Source organism: Phoca vitulina, unplaced genomic scaffold, assembly GCF_004348235.1.
Source record: "Phoca vitulina isolate PV1807 unplaced genomic scaffold, GSC_HSeal_1.0 scaffold13, whole genome shotgun sequence".
Taxonomy (NCBI): domain Eukaryota; kingdom Metazoa; phylum Chordata; class Mammalia; order Carnivora; family Phocidae; genus Phoca; species Phoca vitulina.
In genome coordinates, this window is record NW_022589716.1 from 42,272,780 (window position 1) to 42,295,048 (window position 22,269).

General features: G+C 38.4%; 1 protein-coding gene across 4 annotated transcripts in view; it reads right to left on the reverse strand.

Moving 5' to 3' along the window:
* RAF1 (Raf-1 proto-oncogene, serine/threonine kinase) overlaps nt 1-22,269 on the reverse strand; it is a 75,137-nt gene that overhangs the window by 22,458 nt on the left and 30,410 nt on the right. For 2 of the 4 annotated variants that reach the window (XM_032411959.1, XM_032411960.1), the window contains exons 2-3: nt 5,208-5,440; nt 855-967 (exon numbers count right to left, since the gene is read on the reverse strand). In XM_032411959.1, the coding sequence (XP_032267850.1) occupies nt 855-967; nt 5,208-5,414 (320 nt within the window). In that variant the 5' untranslated portion in view covers nt 5,415-5,440. Of the gene's footprint in view, nt 1-854; nt 968-5,207; nt 5,441-22,269 lie in introns of those variants that run through there. The other 2 variants (XM_032411962.1, XM_032411961.1) reach the window with 1 other exon arrangement.

Here is a 22,269-nt window from a genome sequence, read left to right on the forward strand (position 1 = left end):
ATGGCCCTTTTGAGTTGACTCATTCCCTAGGCTATTCTCTCAAACTGTGGAACTCCTTGAAACAGAAAAGATGTAAGCTGAAGATCAGTAACAGAACTAGCATTTTCCAAGAAGAAAGTAAAGATTACTTCCCCCAAATTGGGGGGGATAATAATAGATAATGGATAAGTATGGAAGCTATGGGTTATTACTCCTAGCCTTTGATCAGATACCTCTATCTTGCCACCACCATTAGAAAGAAGATTAACTATGGATCTTCCTTGAAGCAGAAATTCTCCTGCATCTTTTAGTCCTATGTCTGCCAAACTGCAGGGATTCAATAAACATTAACTGTATAAAAAATGAATGAATAAGGGATGTCTGGCTGGCTCAGTCAGAAGAACATGTAACTCTAGATCTCAGGGTCCTGAGTTCAAGGCCCCACATTGAGTGTAGAGATTACTTAAATAAAAACTTAAAAAAAAAAAGAATGAATTACAAAAGAGTTAATCTCTTGAGGATAAGATTCTTTAACTATAAATAATAATGCAAACATTTTCTGAGTACCCATTCTTCCACTGCATTCCAGGAAACACAAAAATTTTTGCTCTCAAGAAACACATCACCTGACACTACTGTTTCCATCTATGGAATACTATCAACACCTAATATGTATTCTTTTTTCAATGCAATGTTCAAGCAATAATTTCAAGTTCTTAGTATTTTATTTTTCTGAGTTGTCTATGAACAAGGGCATATAAATACATAATATTCTATAGGAAGCTAGTATACTTTTTAAGAAATGGGAACTGTTATTATTTGAAGCCATCAGCTCCTTACTAGTATGAAAAAGGAGCTGACTTTTGAGTTCTTACCCTTTATGTTCATGGAGAAGTCTGAACACGGCACAGCACTCCGGCTGTAGGCCCCTCACCTTGAGTGCTTTCATAAGGCAATCATGCAAGCTCATTCCATTTCGCACATTGACCTATAAACAAAAGACCATCTTTAGAACCAACAAAGGCTGCACATCCCTTAGTGAGCACAGAAATAAATGCATCATTCTGTAGGGATATATGTAGATTTATGACAGCATTGTTTGTAATGGTAAATACATACACATGCAGGAAATACGTGGAATGTCCAGCAATAGGTGAGTGCTTGAATAAAGCCTAGAATATCTTTATATGTCACTGCCACTACTATATTATTTATAATGACCTAGAGAGAGGGGTATCCATGATATGTTAATTGTGGGAAAATATTTTTCACAATAACAGAGTCAGATTATTCAAAGGGTGGGAAACCCATGTATGTTTATATATGTTGCATGAGTGTGAAAAGATACGCCTCTAGCTATTAACATCAGGGAGTGGCTGAGAGAGATAAAATGATCAAACTTCTCTGTACACAGCTCTAATTTGTTTAATTCGCTGAAATGTACATGCAAGCATGAACATCCACCAGAAAGGAAAATAAACCAATCTGTTCTATAAGCAAACAAGAGTTTTTCTGGCCAAAATTTGTATTTCAACCTGTTTTCAACAAAATGGTTTATCCTCCTAAGAAAAATTCCATTTCATATACACTTCACACCTGTAAGGGCAAGCAAGAAGAGGAAACAGAGCTCCTGTCCTGCTACAAAGACAAACACCATGAGTTTAAATAAATGCGCACACCATTCCAGGTAGCCTTAGTTTATGTCCCTCCACATTCTCCTGTACCCAATCCTCAAAACCTAGGCAGGCACTCAGAGGCCTAGTAGAAGTGTGAGTACTCGGGATGCTAATAATGGCAGCTATATAAAAAGACCTCGGGGCACCTGGGTGGCTCAGTCGTTGGGCGTCTGCCTTTGGCTCGGGTCATGACCCCAGGTTCCTGGGATCGAGCCCCACATCAGGCTCCCTGCTCAGCGGGAAGCCTGCTTCTCCCTCTCCCACTCCCCCTGCTTATGGTTCCCTCTCTCGCTGTGTCTCTCTGTCAAATAAATGAATAAAATCTTAAAAAAAAAAATCTTTAAAACAAAAAGACCTTAAACTAATGATGTAATGTATGGTTAACATAAGGAAAAAAAGAAAAAAAAAACCTTAAGAGTTTTGATAAAGGCCCCATATATTTTGTTTTTATTTTATTTTTTAGAGAGAGTTGCACACAACAGGGGGTAGAGGAGAGGGAGGGAGGGGCAGAGGGAGAGAGAGAATCCCAAGCAGGCTCCACACTCAGCACTGAGCCCAACACAGGGCTCAATCCCACAACCCCGAGATCATGACCTGAGCCAAAATCAAGAGTCGGATGCTCAACCAACCAAACCACCCAGGCACCCCCCATACATTTTGTTTTCAAAGCCAATAAAGTTAATTAAAAGTGAGGCAACTAGAGTCAGATTGGCCAGTAAGGAGAACAGAATGTAGATCTGCGGGGTTTGTGCAGTGCTCTCAGTGGAGTTCCTGTGTTCAGTGAAAGTGTGAGAGCCGACAGTGGCCCACCCAGTCCCTTCCCAGAGGGAGGTGTGTGTGCTTGGATCTATTTGAAAAGTCTGAAGTATTTATTTAAAATGTTCCATAGCAAGTTTATTTTAGAATTCTTGAAGCAGTTATACCCTTAGAAAGATCCACCAACTTCTAGCTTTTCAGAAACAAAACTAAGTGAAAGTGAGATATACTGATCTGAACTATGAAGATAAGACACCAAGAATGAGGACAATGAAGAGTAAAACACACACTAACAATCATTACTTGCATCAAATACTGTGTAATGGGGCTCTGAAAAATATAAAGTGCTATCTGTGCTCTATCATTAATCTTCATTAAAAGTTACAGACTCAGGCGCCTGGGTGGCTCAGTCAGTTATGCGTCTGCCTTTGGCTCAGGTCATGATCCCAGGGTCCTGCGACTGAGTCCCACGTCGGGCTCCCTGCCCAGCAGGGAGTCTGCTTCTCCCTCTGCGCCCCGCCCCCCCCCCCCCCCCCCCCCCCCCCCCCCCCCCCCGCTCATGCTTGCTCTAATAAATGAATAAAATCTTTTAAAAATAAATAAATAAATAAATAAAAGACATACAGACTCTAAGAGCTAGACAGTTTAAATATTCTCTAATCCAGTGGGGTTCCCAAATGTGACTGGCATTAGAATCAGCCAAGGAGTTTTTGTAAATATAGATTCCCAGCCTCCCCACTCCAACACATCCAAGGATTCTGATTCACTTGATCTTGAATTAAGCCCAGGAATCTGTATTTTAACCCATGTCAGGTGATTCTAATGGTAAATTAATGGTCCTCAGCTATGGTCCAATCACCCATCCAGTAAACAGGCAGTGACAGACACACACACGTACAAAACGACAAGAAAAAGGTTGTTTGTTTTCCAATCAACTACCAATTACACTTCTACAATTAATTAAATCATATATGTATCCTTTCAGTCATTCTCCTCTCTACAACTCCCCATGGATACATGTTGAAATTAGTTAAGTCTGACTAATTTCTGGAGCCCACTAAGTGATTATGAGAGTCATTCTGGGTTCCAAGCAGTGAAACAACCTGGGGATGATTAGAAACTGCTGACTCATCATGCTGACCAGCAAGTGACTCCTTCCAGTGGTCCCCTAAAGATGGGCGCCTGCTGAAAGAAGACGGTTCTTCCAGAGAGTGATGGTCCATCTCTGGTCAAAGAATTAGGAGAAACTAACTTTCTCTGCTAGAGCCTTCTCATAAGCTGTATGAGAATCAAGCTTCCAAATCACTGGTTTCCAAACACCAGTTGTGCTAAACGGAAAGCTGTCAAGGGCTACACAGATGTAGAAAAAACTCAATCATAGCTACCATTTTCTTATAAACTTGCTACTGTATTCAGCATGAGCCTCATTTCATTAAGGTCAGGAAACAGAGGCTCAAAATATTATGTAACTTGTCTAGATGATACAGCTAATAAAAGGCAATACAGGGATTTAAATTGGGGCCTGGTTGTCTTAAAGGCCCATACACTTAATCATTATGCCAAACTAAGTTTCCCAGTTTTCAGGCAATCTGGTAGTAGAGAATAGGGAAGACTGGCACGGTAACACCCTGAAGCAGTACTATATGGTCTTCAGCTTGCCTTCAGCTTCCCATTACATTCACACTCCCCATCTGGGTTCTCCATTTAAGGTTAGAAAGAAAATTAATGAGCAATAGTAAGTAAAAATCATCTTGCAAATGAAAGGCCACTGTTGAAATATAAGGAGGTTATTACTATTTATTTTGCCAGCCATTAAACTTTTATTTTTAGGAAGGGGAACAAAAATAAATTTACTCAAACTATTTAAATACCTTTTGAGTTTTGCCTTCAGTTCAAAACGTACATAAATGTACAATACTGTAACTGGGAGGCTCCTGAAGTTCACAAAAGAAGTACAACGGAATTTATTAGTAAACTGGGGAGAGGAGAGCAGAACTGTCAGAAACAAACAGAAAATTCTGGACCGAACTTCTTAACCTCAGAACTTTGTCTCACCTAGGTACACAGAAAAAAAGACAATGCACTGATTTTACTCAAAAATGGGGGTGGGAAAGGAGGAGGTGTGGAAGTTTTGAATTAAAGGTTTTTTCCAAATGTCCCACCAAGCAAAATTAGCACAACTTCACTTTCCTGTTTTAACCAAGTAGGGTTTTTTCACCCAGAATAGTAAGAAACTGTTTTGAGCAGTAATTTCTTGGAAAAGTTGGGATTCTATGTCAGAAAACTGAGAGGCAGTTTCTAAGTTGCTGTACTTTCTAAGCTACCTTCAGCTTTGCCTGGGGCCTACAAAATTTACCAAAATAATTTTTTCTAGGTAATTTTATTTTCTTCTGTATATGTGACTGTAATGTCCAAAAAATTTAGTAAGCATTTTAATATCCATAACACATACATACATAAAAATCAGCTGGAAAGGTCTAAGGGAGCTTCAAAAGAAAAGTCTTTTCAAGAAACCCCCCACAAAAACATACTATTTGTTTGAATGAAGTGGCAGAAGATATTCCAGGCAAGAGTAATAATAAAAGGAAGGCCAAGGAGTGGGAGGAAAGTAGGGGAGGGGATGTGGAAGGAACACAGCAATATAAAGTAATAAAATCTGCAACTGGAAAGCCAATTAATAAAGACGCTAAGTGACAGTGAAGATTTTGCCCATCTTCAAGGTGAGTAAAATTATCCAAAATGCTTTTTTATAGGCAGATGGACCGCGAAATTTTCTGAAAGGAAACATTTACATACCACTGTTCTTTGCTTGTTTGGCAAGAAAACACGGATAGTGTTGCTTGTCTTAGACGAGTCCGTAAGTTTGCCATCATCTGATGCCCGACGCTGAAAGCCAAACGGCTGAACTATTGTAGGGGAGATGCAGCTGGGGCCGTCAAACACTGTGTCTTTGAATCCAAAACCGTTGCTGATCGTCTTCCAGGCCCCCTGTATGTGCTCCATTGATGCAGCTTACACAATACTTAAACCTAATTAAGATTTAAAAAAAGAAAAAAAACACAATTCTAGAACAAAAGCAACTAACTCAACAACACAATATCTACTTAGAAAATAGTAGTATGTGGACTTTCTCTTAAGTGACACCTTCTGCTTGAATAAATCAGAAAACTTCTATATTAGTCTATTTCCATAAAATATTTCATAGACAACTAAAAAATGAGCAAAATCAGGGCTAGAGATCAAAAGACTCATCAAGGGTTATACCACCAGTTAAAAGCCAACCTGGACCATGGGCCCGGGTCTCCTGGCTTCTAATATTTTTTTAAATTACATTTCTCTTCTTCTTTAGTTATTGTATATTAAGTGCAAGTGACTACCCTTGGGTATCAGTAACATGTAAGTACTATGAGAAGTGAAATTTAAAAAAAGAACTGTAAGTCATAATTTTCTGCCTTAAAGGAAGGAAATTAGTATTTCTAGGATGTGTATTAGACACTTGATATATAAATGATCTCACTTAATGTGTATAAGGATCTCAAAGCCTTTAAATCCCATCCTCCATTTACCCTTTAAACAAATGAGGCACAGAAAAATCACACTACTTGCCCCAAAATACCCAAATGATAGGTAAAATAACCAGATTCTATGGATGTTTAAATTTAAAGTTCATGAACTTTCCACCATAACATTCACAGTTCAGTTTTGGTACAAAAACGAACTTACAAACAGGAGCAAGCAGAGATACTCACCTAACCAAAAATAACCAAATGTTTTAAGTAGGCAACAAGAAAACTGCAATAGAAATCCACAGTCACAGAATGACGATAAAGTTAGATACTGTGCAGTTTGGACACACCATGCCCTGGCATTGACTGGGAGTCAGCAATCATGCAGAAGTGAGGTTTATCTCCTTCTTTAGAAAATGGTGATGCTGACAGGGAATCCCATCCTTCTCACACCTTCTTCCCTTAGAAACTTACTTGGTCTTATTATTAATAATACCTACCATCTACTAAGTGCCTACTATTATGAGGAAGTATATACTGCATACATCCCATTCATATTATCCAACCTAATCCTTAGAGAAATATTCTAGGTAGGACTTATATCCCCATTTTGCAGCTGAGAAAATTTAAAGACTGACCTAGTAATTCAACTGCACTCTTTAGGAATTTATCCTACAGAAGTATAAGGCAAGTGTATAAAGATATATACAAATGAGCACAGAGAAAAAAAGAGAGAGGGGGCAAACCAAGAAACAGACCCTTAACTACAGAGAATAAACTGATGGCTACCAGAGGGGAGGTGGGTAGGGGGATGAGTTAAATAGGTGATGGGGATTAAGGAGTGCACTTGTGATGAGCACTGGGTGATGTATGTATGTGCTTAACCATTAAATTGTACACCTGAAACTAATATTACACTGTTAACTGGAATTTAAATAAAAACTTAAAAAAGAGAAAAGATATATGTACAAGCACCTTCGTTATAGCATTATTCATAGCCTTAAAAACTGGGAAAGACCAATACCTAACAGGGAACTAAACATAATGTTAATATCTATGTGGTAAATGAAGTAATCTGTATGTGCAGATGGAGAAAAGCTATCCAAGACAAAAAATGAAAAATATAGTTTGACCTCTTTTTATATTAGTCTAGAAAGAGGAAAATCTAGAATCATAAAGAGGTGAGAGAATAATAAAGTATTAACAGTGATTATTTCAGCAGGATTGTGAGGAATTTTTACTTCCTATATATTATCTATCTACTTTTTGGTTTTTTGTGTTTTACTCTTACAACTGTAAATTTCTATGAAGCCTATTGTATTTGTGTAAGGGGGAGAGGCAGGACAAGACATCACAGCCTTCAAGTGGCAGGGTCACGACACACTGCCTTCCCCTCTGGCACCTAAACCTGAGCCCCTTCACACTCCTAATTCTAACCCTTCACTACCATAAGGTCACTTCTTAGGGGCACCCACAGCTCTTTTCCCTAGATCTTTTTTCCCAACTAAAAAAGGAAGAGATGAAGTTTAGAACCAGATGAGAGAAAAAGATGAGGAAAGAGGGTTCATCTGAGCATCTCACTGGCCTGAAATGATATGGTTCCCTTCATCTAGAAATACAGAGGAACCAGAGCAATCTTAAAGATGCAACTCAACATATCCCTCCCCTATTTGAGACTCAGAATATAAGCCAAACTCCTTCTTTTTTTTTTTTTTTTTTTAAAGATTTTATTTATTTATTTGAGAGAGAGAGAATGAGAGAGAGCACATGAGAGGGGCGGAGGGTCAGAGGGAGAAGCAGACTCCCTGCCGAGCAGGGAGCCCGATGCGGGACTCGATCCAGGGACTCCAGGATCATGACCTGAGCCGAAGGCAGTCGCTTAACCAACTGAGCCACCCAGGCACCCCAAACTCCTTCTTTCTGAGCAAACATGTCAAGCTTAAAGTCGCAGGACTTTTGAATTTCTTCTTCCCTCCACCTGGAAGGCTGACACCTTCAGAAACAAACAAGCTGACCTTTTCACATCATTAAGGCCTTCATCTAAAAGATCACTTTAGAGATGCTTTCCCTAGCCACCCCAGCCAAAAGACTTTCCTCCCTACCCCCATTAAATAACCCAGCTTATTTTCTTCATGGCACTTACTACTATGTTAAATTGATCAGATTTAGTTAGTACAGATTTAGGTTAGTACCCTCCACCCTCCTTCTACTCCACAAAGGCTCCTGCAGGACCCTGCCAAATCCTACTCACTACTATATTCTTAGTCCTTAATACAGTACTTAGAACCTGAAGGCACTCAAGTATTAAATGAATTAAGTTAGAAACCAGAATAATGTTGCAAAACATATATAATTTTTTTAAAGACTCAGAGCATGAGCGGGGAGAGGGAGAGAATCCTCAAGCAGATTCCCCACAGAGCACGGAGTTGGACACACAGTTCAATTCCCAGGACCCTAAGATCATGACCTGAGCTGAAATCAAGAGCCAGATACTCAACCGACTAAGCTACCCAGGAGCCCCCCTTTTTAAAAGCCCTGCCTTTTTAAGAGATTGGATTAATTGATTTATAGAGTATAATTTTTTTAATAGAACAGATCTGTCAGAACTAGTAAATGTTAGTTAAATCTCCATTTAGTAGTACACCTTTAAAAAAATATCTACCATTCAGCAAATGACAAACTGCAGTAAACAGCATTATGTATTTAATTGGGGGGAGGGGTAGAGAGACCGTACTATAAACTATTAGCTAAAGAACCCACTTACAAGACTTAAACATGGCCTAACTCCAAGAACATACTCATTTTATGATGAATTCTAAGTCTTGAAGGCACTTAGAAAATAACAGTGCTGGCACTTAGTATAGAACATACTATAATAACTGTTAATTAAAAGTGACAAAATAAAAGCAAACTCACTTAAATTCTCAAGTTTCAGACTATCATTTATTATTTTTATTTGTCTATGTGGGTTTGTTAAGACCACTTACTAGGCTAAGAAGCATAATAAGTCAATGTTTCCCAACCTTTTTCATGTCACTCATACAAAACAATGAACCATATTTCTAAGGCATGCTGAGGTCAGCAGACAGGCTAGGAAGACCAAGGGCCTACCAGCTGCCCCAGGGATGATGGATACACCACTAACCTGTTCATCACAGGAAGTTCTATTCCTTAATCAGTTTACCTAAAGGTACACATCTGAAAATAAGAAAAAGTCCGCTTCTAAAAGCCATTCAGCATCAATACACTTGTCTTAACTGGAGACATTCAGAAACCCCATTGATACTACTCTCAAATAAATATACATGTAACATAAATGTAAACCTAGCTTCTAATATTTTGCTCTCTCCTACTGATGTGTTGACCAAATCTCAGACATACCTAGAGACATACTAAAACTAGACAGCCCAAATGTGAAGTCTTTCACAATCCCAAAGAAAAGTTTCAAAACTAATGCACTCTCTTATGGAGAAATTCACTATGTTGGAATAAATCAATCGTTTTAAAAAAGATATTTCTCTCTTTCTTTCTCTATAAAGGATTACTATTCCTAATATACAAAGAACTCCTAAAAATTAACAAAAACATGAACAATGCCACAGGAAAAAAATGAAATTAAATTCACAGAATAGAAACACGTGTTTATGTGTGTTTGTATGTGTGTATATATACACACATATATGGTAGAGAAATGCAAATTTTGAAAAGCAAAATACTATTTTTAACATCACATTTATAAAATTTAAGACTGAAAAGGAAAATATCCATCACAGGCATTCAAGAAAACCTACCTCTCCTACTTGCTGATAAGAATGTAAACTGCAACAGTCTAACTAATAGTGTCTCTTAGCTGTTTAAATATTTGAATTTCTATACCATTTGACAATCTATCTTATAGGGGGAATATAACAGCCAGCACTAAGGAAATACCCAGCACTAATAAAGAATACTTACTGCAGCATTATCTGTAATATCAATAAACTAAACTACTTCAGAGCTAAAGGCATAAAACCAAACTAGAAACAATTTAAAGCAAGACTAGTTTACAAAAATAAGAACTCCCAGGAAAGGATGCTACCCCAACACACTGGCTAAAGGTCTAATTTAAAGAATATTTATCCAGGGAAGCTTGGGAAGACAGTGGAGTAGGAGGATCCTGAGCTCACCTGCTCCTACAGACACAACAAGGCTGCAACTACATAAAGTGCAACTCAAAGACTAGCAAAATAGTATTCTCACAGTTAAAGATTTTTTTAAATGACCATATTGAGAAGGTTAAGAGGGGGAAGAGACAGCTGGGAACCTTTGAAACCCCCAGTGTGGTAACTCACAAGCAGGAGGTGTATCACAGACACGCAGATCTTCCCTAGGAAGCAAACCAATCTAGCCCTACGTAAGGTAACCCCGGCCCCAGATCCTCACAAGGAAGATAAGCCCCCACAACACCTGGCTTTGAAAATCAGCAGGTCTTAACTCCAGGAGAGCCAGAGGGCTACAGAAAACTGGACTGTTCTTAAATGGCCAGGACACTGTACCAGACCTAGCACACTGTACCAGACCTAGCACAAAGGCAGCAGTTTGAAAAGCATCTGGATTATACACGAAAGAGATTTACTAATTTTAGGGTGTGTGCTAATGGGGCAGAATCTGTAGAAACTTTCTACAGGAAAGGAAGAGCTGATGGGCATCATTTTCTTTGCCCTCCTTCAGTCTAACTGGTGGGAACCAATTCTGACACTCTCCTTCTACCTTGCTACCACCACTCATCTGCCCCAGCATTCCCCAGTGGACCCGCCCCACCACTGCAGCAGGTGCCCCTCCAAAGCTGCTCCCACCCCGCCACACCCAGTGGACACCCTCGGTAAAGACCAGCAACCCCCTAAAACAATTACTGCCCCACCACACCCAGTGGGTAGCCCCAGACAGGACTGGTGCCCCTCCCACCAGCATACCTGCAACAGCCAGCTGTGCCAGGAGCCAGTCCTGCCAACCAGGGCACCCACAGTAGTCACACCCAGTCACTGCAGCCAGCCAAGGTGGGGACTAGCACCAACCATTAAGATGCCTAAAGCAGTCACAGCCCAGTCATAACAGGAGGGCCACACAGGAGACACCCATGAAACACTTGGTTCTACTGACCGGAGGGGGGACAACTGAGCTACGAGGATCCACGGTCACCTTCTACTTAAAGCCACTACTTTCTTTTCTTTTCTTTTTTAAAGATTTTATTTATTTATTTGACACAGAGAGAGAGATAGTGAGAGAGAGAGATCACAAGCAGGGGGAGCGGCAGGCAGAGGGAGAGGGAGAAGCAGGCTCCCCGCAGAGCAAGGAGCCCGATGCGGGGCTTGATCCCAGGACTCTGGAATCATGACCTGAGCTGAAGGCAGCAGCTTAACCAACTGAGCCACCCAGGCGCCCCAAAGCCACTACTTTCAAGACCAGGAGATATAGGTGACCTATCTAATACACAGAAACACAGAGAGTCAGACAAAATGAGAAGATGTAAGAATATGTTCCAAATGAAAAAATAAAACCTCAGAAAAAAAGAACTAAATGAAACAGAAATAAACAATCAAAGTAATGGTTATAAAGATACTCACCAGACTTGAGAGAAGAGTGGATGAACTCAGTGAGAACTTCAACAAAGAGAAAATATAAAAAGCACCAATCAGAGCTGAATACAATAACTGAAATGAAAAATACACTAGAGGAAATCAACAGCAGATTAGAGGATGCAGAAGTACACATCACTAATCTGGGAAACAGTGTAGTGGGATCACCAAACTGAGTAACAAAAAGGGAAAAAAAATTTTTTTTAATGAGGATAGGTTAAGAGAACTCAGAAACAATGTCAACTGTAATAAGAGCAGCATTATAGGGGTCCCAGAGGAGAACAGAGAAAGAAGGGGGCAGAAAATTTATTTGAAGAAATAACAGCTAAAAAATTCCCTATCCTGGGAGTGCCTGGGTGGCTCAGTCGTTGAGCATCTGCCTTCGGTCATGGTCCCAGGGTCCTGGGATTGAGCCCCACATCAGGCTCCCTGCTCGGCGGGAAGCCTGCTTCTCCCTCCCCCACTCCCCCTGCTTGTGTTCCCTCTCTCGCTGTGTCTCTCTCTGTCAAATAAATAAATAAAATCTTTAAAAAAAAAAAGAATCTGACTCTTGATCTTGGCTCAGGTCTCAATCTCAGGGCTGTGAGTTCAAGCCCTACACTGGGCTCCACACTGAGTGTAGAGCCTACTTTAAAAACAACAATGACAACAAAAACTTCCCTATCCTGGGAAAGTAAATAGACATCCAGATACAGGAAGCAAAAAGAGCCCCAAACAAGATAAACCAAAAGAGTCCAAAGATACATAATTATTAAAATGTCAAAAATTAATGATAAACAGAGAATCTTAAAAGCAGCAAGAGAAAAGCAACTAGTTACATAAAAGAGGAAACCTCATACCCCATAAGGTTATGAGCTGATTGTTCAGCAGAAACTCTGCAGTCCAGAAAGAGTGGCACGATATGTTCACAGTGCTGAAAGAAAAGAAAACTACAACCAAGAATACTCAACCCAGCATGGTTATCACTCACAACTGAAGAAGAGAGAGTTTCCTAGACAAACAAGTTAGAGTTCATCACCACTAAACTGGCCTTACAAGAAATGTTAAAGGGACTTCTTTAAGTGGAAAAAAATAGGCTGGTAAGAAAATTATGAAAGAAAAAAAGTTTCACTGCTAAAATCAAACATATAGGGGAGCCTGAGTGGCTCAGTTAAGAGTCTGCCTTCGGCTCAGGTCATGATCCCAGGGTCCTGGGATCGAGCCCTGTATCAGGCTCCCTGCTCAGTGGGGAACCTGCTTCTCCCTTCCCCACTCCCCCTACTTGTGCTCTCCCTCTCTCTCTGTCAAAAAAAAAGCAAACATATAGTAAAGAGATCAATCACTTATAAAGCTAGTATGAAGGCTAAAAGACAAAAATAATAAAATCAATTATGTCTACAATAATTAGTTAAGGGATACACAAAAGATGTAAAATGTGACCTCATATACATAAAACATGGAGGGAGGGGGGTGCCTGGGTGGCAGAGATGGTTAACCGTCTAACTCTTGGTTTCAGCTCAATCCTGATCTCAGGGTTGTGAGAGTCTGAGCCCTGTGTTGGGCTCTGTGCTTAGCACAGAGTCTGCTTGAGATTCTCTTCCCCTCTCCCTTTGCCCTTCCTGCTTGTTCTCGTTCTCACACACACAAATAAATTAATTTAAAAAAAAAAAAACATGGAGGGAGTAAAAATGTAGTGTTTTTAGAATATATGAACTTAAGTGCCCATCACTTAAAACAGACTGCTATATACATAGGACATTATATATGAACCTTATGGTAACCACAAGCCAAAAACCTGTAATAGACACAAAAAAAATTAAGAGAAAGGGACTCAAGCGTAACACTAAAAAAGTCACCAAAACACAAGGAAAGAAAGAAAAGGAAAGGGAACAGAGAACTACAAAACAACAAGAAAAGAATTAACAAAATGGCAATAAGTATACACCTATACCACAATAATTATTTTAAATGTAAATGACCTAAACACTACTCAAAAGACATAGGGTGAATGAATGAATGGATTAAAAAAACAAAACCCGGGGCGCCTGGGTGGCTCAGTCGGTTAAGCGGCTGCCTTCGGCTCAGGTCATGATCCCAGAGTCCTGGGATCAAGCCCCAGTTGGGCTCCCTGCTCAGCAGGGAGTCTGCTTCTCCCTGCCTGCCATTCCCCCTGCTTGTGCCCTCTCCCTCCCCCTCTCTGTGTGTCAAATAAATAAAATATTAAAAAAAAAAAAAACCCAACTATATGATGCCTATTAAAGACTCACTTCAGACCTAAAGACACATACGGACTGAACGTGAATGGATAAAAAAGGGTATTTTGTGCAAATGGAAATTAAAAAAAAAAAAAATGGGGCAGCAACACTTGTATCTGACAAAAAGACTTTAAAACAAAAAACTGTAACAAGACAAAGAAGGGCATTACATGATGATAGAGGGATCAATCCAACAAGAAGATACAACAACTGTAAATATCTATGCACTCAACATAGGAGCACCTAAATATATAAAGCAAATATTAAGCATAAAGAAAGAAGTTGGCAGGGGCGCCTGGCTAGCTCAGTCAGTAGAGCATGTGACTCTTTATTTCAAGGTCATGAGTTCAAGCCCCATGTTGGGCATAGAGAGGAAGGACAGAAGGACAGAAGGAAGGAAGGAAATTAATCGACAGTATTACAATACTAACAGGAGACTTTAACACCCCATTTACATCAATGATAGATCATACAGACCAAAAAATCAGTAAAGAAACGTGGCTTTAAATGACAGATTACCAGATGGACTTAACATATATACACACAGAAAATTCCATCCAAAAACAGCGAAGTGTACATTCTTTTCAAGTGCACATGGAACATTCTCCAGGACAGATCACATGTTAGACCACACAGCAAGTATCAGTAAATTTAAGAAGACTGAAATCTATCAAACATCTTTTCTGACCATGAAGGTATGAAACTAGAAATCAATTACAGGAAAAAACACACAGATGTGGAGGCTACACAATAGGCTAGTAAACAACCAATGAGTCAACAAAGAAATCAAAGAGGAAATAAAAAATAATAAGACAAATGAAAGCTGAAACCCAATGTTCCAAAATCTATGGGACACAGCAAAAGCAGTTCTAAGAAGGATGTTTATAGCAATACAGGCCTACCTCAAGAAACAAGAAAAATCACAAAGAATCCCACCTTACATCTTAAGAAACTAGAATAAGAATAAAGTCCAAAGTTAGTAAAAGGAAGGAAATAAAGAGCAGAAACATACTGAGACAAAGAAAATAGAAAAGACGTATAAAAGACAATGAAAAATTATACGCCAACAAATTTGACAACCTAGGAGAAATGGATAAATTCCTAGAAATACGTAATCTTAGAAAGCCAAATCAGGAAGAAACAGAAAATCTGAACAGACCAAATTTCTGGTAATGAAATCAGTAAGAAAAAAACTCCTAAAAAAACAAAAGTTCAGGACCCAATGCCTTCACGGGTGAATTCTACCAAACATTTATTTTTTAATTTTTTTTAAGATTTCTTTGAGAGCGTGCGCACATGAGCAGGAGAGGGAGAGAGAATCTAAAGCAGACTCCATGTTCAGCATGGAGCCTGATGCAGGGCTCAATCTCATGACCCCGAGATCACAACCTGAGCTGAAACCAAGAGTCAGATGCCCAACCGACTGCACCACCCAGGTGCCCCAGATTCTACCAAACATTTAAAGAAGACCTAATACCTATCCTTCTCAAACTATTTCAAAAAACTGAAGTGAAAGGAATGCTTCCAAATTTATTTCATGAGGCCAGCATACCGATACCAAAACTAAAGTCACTACCAAAACAAAAGATAATTACAGGCTAATATCACCAATAAACATGGCTACAAAATATTCAATAAAATATTAGCAAACCAAAGTCAACAATATATTAAAAGGATCATTCACCATGATCAAGTGGGATTTATTTCAGGCAGACAAAGATGGTTCAATATCTGCAACTATCTGATACACCACATTAATCAATGATAAAAATCATATGATCATTTCAATAGATGCAGAAAAGGCATTTAACAATTCAACATCCATTATGATTAAAAATAAAAAAAAACTCTCAATAAAGTGGGTACAGAGGAAATATACCGTAACATAATAAAGGCCATATATGACACCCGCTCCTGATACTCAACAGTAAAAAGCTGAAAGTTTTTCTTCTAAGATCAGGAACAAGACTAGGATATCCACTCCAATCACTTTTTATTCAACACAGTACTGCAAGTCCTAGCCACAGCAATCAGACAAGAAATAAAAGGCATCCAAATTGCTAAAGAAGTAAAATTGTCACTATTTGCAAATGACATGATACTATATATAGAAAACCCTAAAGACCACCAAAAAAAAAAAAAATTTAGAATGAATTCAGTAAAGCAAGCTAGCAGAAAGAGAAATTAGGAAAATAATCCCATTTACAACTGCATTAAAAAGAAAATACCCAGAGGTGCACCTGGGTGGTTCAGTTGGTTGAGCATCCGACTCTTGGTTTTGGCTCAGGTCATGGTCTCAGGGCCATGGGATTGAGCCCTGCATCAGGCTCCATGCTGAGCGATTGTCTCCATGCTCGGAGATTCTCTCCCTCTCTTTCTGCTCATGCGCACCCTCTCTAATTCTGTAAATCGTTTTTAAAAATGATTTTAAGAATAAAATACCTAGAAATAAATTTAATCAAGGGGTGAAAGACCTGTACTCTGAAAACTATTAAGACACTGAAGAAAGAAAATGAAGACAATTAATAAATGAAAAAATACACCATGCTCATAGATTGGAAGAACATTGTTAAAATGCCCATATTACCCAAAGCAATCTACAGATTCAGTGCAATTCCTAACAAAGTATCAATAGGATTTTTCACAGAACTAGAACAAATAATCCTACAATTTATATGAAACCACAAAAGATTCCAAATAGCCAAAGCAATCTTGAGAAAGAAAAGGCTGGAAGGATCACAATCCTAGAAGGATCACAATCCTAGATTCCAAACTATACTACAAAGGTATAATAATCAAAACTGTATGGCACTGGCACAACACACACACACACACACACACACACACACACACTTCAGTGGAACAGAACAGAATGCCCAGAAATAAACCCACACTTATACTGGCAATTAATCTACAACAAAAGAAGCAAGAATATACAATAGTGAAAAGACAGTCTCTTCATAGTGCTGGGAAAACTGGACAGCTATATGCAGAAGAGTAAAGTAACTTTCTTTTACCACATGCACACATACACACAAAAACTCAAATTGGATTAAAGACCTGAATACAAGCCCTGAAACTATAGAACTTCTAAAAGAAAACATATGCAGTAGATTTTTGGACATTGGTCTTAGCAATATTTTTTGGATCTGTCTCCTCAGGCAAGGGCAACAAAAGCAAAAAATAAACAATAGGGTCATATCAAACTAACATGTTTTTGCATAGCCAAGGAAAATACCAACAAAATGAAAAGGCAAACTACTAAATGGGAGAAGATATTTGCAAACAATAAATCCAATAAGGGGTCAATATCCAAAATATATAAAGAACTCATGGGGCGCCTGGGTGGCTCAGTCATTGGGCGTCTGCCTTAGCCTCGGGTCGTGATCCTGGGATCGAGCCCCACATCCGGCTCCCTGCTCGCCGGGAGGCCTGCTTCTCCCTCTCCCATTCCCCCTGCTTGTATTCCCTCTCTGGCTGTCTCTCTAATAAATAAATAAAATCTTAAAAAAAAAAAACTCATAGAACTCAACAGCAAAAAAACACCCAAACAATCTGATTAAAAGATGAGCAGAGGACCTGAAGACATTTCTTAAAAAAAAAAAAAAAAAAAAAGGCAAAAACAAAAAAACACCATACAGCCAATGGACATATGAAAAGATGGTCAACATCACTAATCACCAGAGAAACGCAAATCACAACCACACTGAGATTATCACCTCAAACCTGTCAGAATGGCTGGTGTACATATAAGAAACCATATATATATATATATATAAAATAGCAAGTGTTGGTGAGACTGTGAAGAAAAGAGAACCCTTGTGCACTGTTGGTGGGAATGTAAACTGGTGCAGCCACTATGGAAACAATATGGAAGTTCCTCAACACAGTAAAATCAGATGATGATCCACATGATCCAGTAATTCCACTTCTGGGCATTTATCCAAAGAAAACAAAAACGCTAATTTGAAAAGATAAATGCACCCCTATATTCACTGCAGCATTATTTACAACAGCCAAGATATGAAAGCAACCCAAGTGTCCACCGAAAGATGAAAGGATAAAGAAAATGTGGTGTGTGTGTACACACATACACACACACGAATACTACTCAGCCATAAAAAAAAGAGATCTTGCCATTTGTGACAACATGGACGCATGGATGGACCTCAAGGGTATTAGGTTAAATGAAATAAGTCAGAGAAAGACATATACTGTACGATTTCACTTAAATATGGAATCTAAAAAACAAAACAAAAACAGAAACAGATTCTATATACAGAAAACAAACTGGTGGTTTCCAGAGGGGAGGGGAGTGGTAGAATGGGCCAAACAGGTGAAGGGCATTAAGAGGTTAAAAACTTCGTTATAAAATAAGTCACAGGAAAGAAAAGTACAGCACTAGGAAATATAGTCAATAATATTATATTAACTTTGGTGACAGGTGGTAACTACACTTACCATGGTAAACATTTTGTAATGTATATAAATGTCCATTCACTGTGCTGTACACCTGAAACCAAAACACTCTTATGTCAGTTACACTTCAATTAAAAATTTAAAAATTTTAAAAATGAAGAATATTTAACGAGACATTTTTGTCTACGAAAAACACTATGAAAAGTTATGAAAAATCCTACTTTGTTTTGCCTGAGAAAGCTTTTTTTTTTAAGATTTTATTTATTTGACAGAGAGAGACACAGCGAGAGAGGGAACACAAGCAGGGGGAGTGGGAGAGGGAGAAGCAGGCTTCCTGCTGAGCAGGGAGCCTGATGCGGGGCTCGATCCCAGGACCCTGGGATCATGACCTGGGCCGACGGCAGACACTTAATGACTGAGCCACCCAGGCGCCCCCTGAGAAAGCTTTTTAAAAAGAAAACTTTTAAGTTTTATATAGGGAGTATTTTATACACTTTTACATTTAAGGGGCAAAAAAAACTACTGGGTTTCACTGCTAAAAAGGTAAACTGTTTTCCATAATGTCAGAATGAGGCCAATGTCACGTTATCTGTCAGCAATAAATTTTTTAAACACTTTAAAGGACTATAAGGGCACCTGGGTGGCTCAGTTGGTTGAGCATCTGACTCTTGATTTTGGCTCGGATCATGATCTGGGGTCATGGGATCAAGCCCCACATCAGGCTCCTCACTCAGCAGGGAGTCTGCTGGAGATTCTCTCTCCCTGTCCCTCTCCAAAACAAACTTAAGAAAATAAAGGACTATACATGTTGTGTAGTGTCAAAAGTAAACATCAAAAAAATTAATTAATTAATTAAAATTGTTCACAATGTATTTCTTGGTATTTATGCAAACTTTTCAACTCTTACATAAAAGTATATTGTTTAAAAGAGTATTAAGTACACCATTTGAAGATAACTTTGGTAACAAAGAGTTTATATGGAATCTAATTTTAAAAGCTCATTTCTGTCCAATGATAAAAAAATGTTTTTTTAGATAACTCTCTTCATATGTACAAAATAGTAGCTTTTTTATCACAAAAGTTCTCTGACCTTAAACACTTGTTTGGTGAAACAGCCTGAGCCCTTTTTGTGGTATAACTAAAAATAGCACCAATATGGTTTCAAAAAGGGACAGAATCAGTACTTTTTTAAGACTTTTTATTTTTAAGTAATCTCTACACCCAACCCCACGTGGGGCTCGAACCCACAACCCCGAGATCAGGAATCAGATGCTCTACTTACTGAGCCAGCCAGATGCCCCCAAGAATCAGTACCTTAACAGTCAGATTCTTCAGAGAAGAGACTTAAAAAGCTTAAGTCTCTTTCTTTCCTAGAGTGTAACTCAGTACTTTTTTCAAACTATGGGGTATGTTCCTTCAGTTGTCAGGAAATCATTTTGGTGAGTTATGACCAGCTTTCTTCAAAAATAAGATAGAACAGAATGTATCACACATCGTATAGATAAGTGTTATTTTGAGAAATCTTTGATTCAGATACACATACATTATAAAAATGTACATTTTGAGGTGCCTGGCTGGCTCAGCCAGAGGAGCAGGCAATTCCTGACCTCGGGGTTGTGAATTCAAGCCCCACATGGGGTGTAGTCATTACTTTAATAATTTTTTTTTTTTAAAGTACTGTTTAGTGTGGACCACTAAGTTTGAAAGCCCAGAATCCCTAGACCACCTTACATCGATTTCTCCAAATGCATTAACCCATACAAAATACATCTTCTTACCCTTGAATGATCACTTTTTTAAAGGATCCATATAGTCCTAAAGTGTCTTTCTTATCCCTCCCAATGAACTCTGTCTGTGCTAATTCTACCTTACATTTAGAAATAGTCAGCTCTCCTACTTCATGTAATTCTTCCTGTTTTCATATACTTCATTGCTATGTGTACTCAAAAACCTCACTATATTAAATTTTCATTCTTTTCTAAGTTTTAGTTAGTTATTTTGTGACTTTATTTATCATTGAAATTTACTGTGAAGTTTTGGCACGTGGCAAAGTACTTTAATGGATACAAACTACTTTAATGGATACACTGACAGCAATCTGAGACCATTCTCCAATGCTGACTGGGTTACATGGCTGACTAACTTTTAATATGCCATTTTTTTAGGGGGGGAGGGGCAGGGGGAGAGAGAATTCCAAGCAGGCTCCACGCCCAGTGTGGAGCCCAATGTGGGGCTCAATTTCACAATCCTGAGATCATGATCTGAGTGGAAACCAAAAGTCAGGCACTTAACCAACTGAGCCACTCAGGCACCCCAATAATATGCCATTTTTAAGGCATGGAAATGGTATATATCCATGGTTCTTACACTATATAGTCTTATTTACTAAATTAATTATTGAATTTCTAATATTCATCTCTCTCTAAAAATAGCCCTTCCTCTACTTTCTCATTTATCACTTCTTATAATGATCTTTGTTGCCATGAGGCCTTCCATTTCCTGCCTGCTGAGATGATGTTCTTTTCGGCTTTCAAAGAAAATACCAAATGAGAGGGTGGTGTTAACTATTTCACTGAATTTACTGTAGATGCCTTCCCTAATTTAAATCCTTCTCCAAAGCACATACAACAAAGATTATACTTATTTACAATCTTGCAATTAAAAAAAAAAAGTCTCTTCTGGATTGTTTCAGAGACTGCAGCCCTTGTACAGTATGAAAACCTTAAAATGTACAAAGTTGGTTTCCAGAAGTCTTTCTTTGAGGGCATCCGCTCAGTAGAATTTTGTATGCCTCTACTGAGGCTTTGGGTCCGTAATGTTCTTTAGGCAAAGCACCTGAAATGCTCCCTCATAAAGCCTCCCTTCTTTGCTCCCTAATCATAAAGAATTTACTACTCCCTACTTTTTTTCATAGTCATATTATTTAAATATATATTAACAGCACTTTCCACCTTTTATTACACTTATTTACATGTCTGCCTCCCTGACTACCTGTAAGCTCCTTAAGGATAGAGTGCATGCCTTCTTTATTCTCCCAGAACTTAGTAGGACACCTGACCCACAAAAGTTACTCAACCAAGACTTCAAAACCAATGGATGGTAGTTACAGAATCTAAAATTTATGTAAATTGTTAAGAAAACAATGGTTATTTGTAAGATATAACATAAAATTAGAACCAAAAACAAGCATCCATGAAAAATACATATATTTAGCAAAGCCTGTTATAGCTATCTGAATAATAACAATATTAGTTTGCTCTCTACTTTGCCACGTGCCAAAACTCACTAAGTAACAAGATACATCAAATATTTCTAAAATTTCTAAAAATTCTGTACCAAATAAGCAGCAGCAATAAAGATAATAATGATACTGGCTAATAGCTATTGAGTTCTTTACATTTCAGTGTGTACAACACTATTAAGAACCTACATTATGTATAATAATATGTAGCTCTTTACATTTCAATATGTATGTAATAACTATCAGTTCTTTACATACTGTATCATTTAATCCTCCCAACAACTCTGAGAGAGACTTATTATCCTGATTTTGAAGGACCAAAAAGGTTAAATGAAATTGTCCAAGGTTACACAGAGTGCCAAGAGTACTCACAAAATATCTAAGATCAAAAGCACTCACAACTTTTACCAGGACTTTATCACACCATCATTCTTTATTCTTAAGGCAGATAAGATCAGTGCATTTGTAAGACAAGCTCTTCCTCAGATGCGGTGCCAGATTTCAACCTTGTGGCTGCCTGCTCTAGCTTCCTGATAGCTGGCTTTTTCCTTCTACTCTGGTAACTTATTTTTTAATTATGCTTTTATTTAAAATAGGACATAATAAAAATTAAATTTGGGGAGGGAGGATAAAAGAAAAAAGTTATTCATAATCTTACTCATCCTAACACATTCTTTGGATATTATCTTCTAATAGTAGAAACAAAACACATAAATATCAGTTCAAAATCTACCTCCACCTTTTATTAGCTGTGTGGACTTTTGCCAAAATGCTTAACTTCTCCCACACCATTTTCACTCAATCATTCATGCAATAAACATTACTGAACACCCACTATGTACC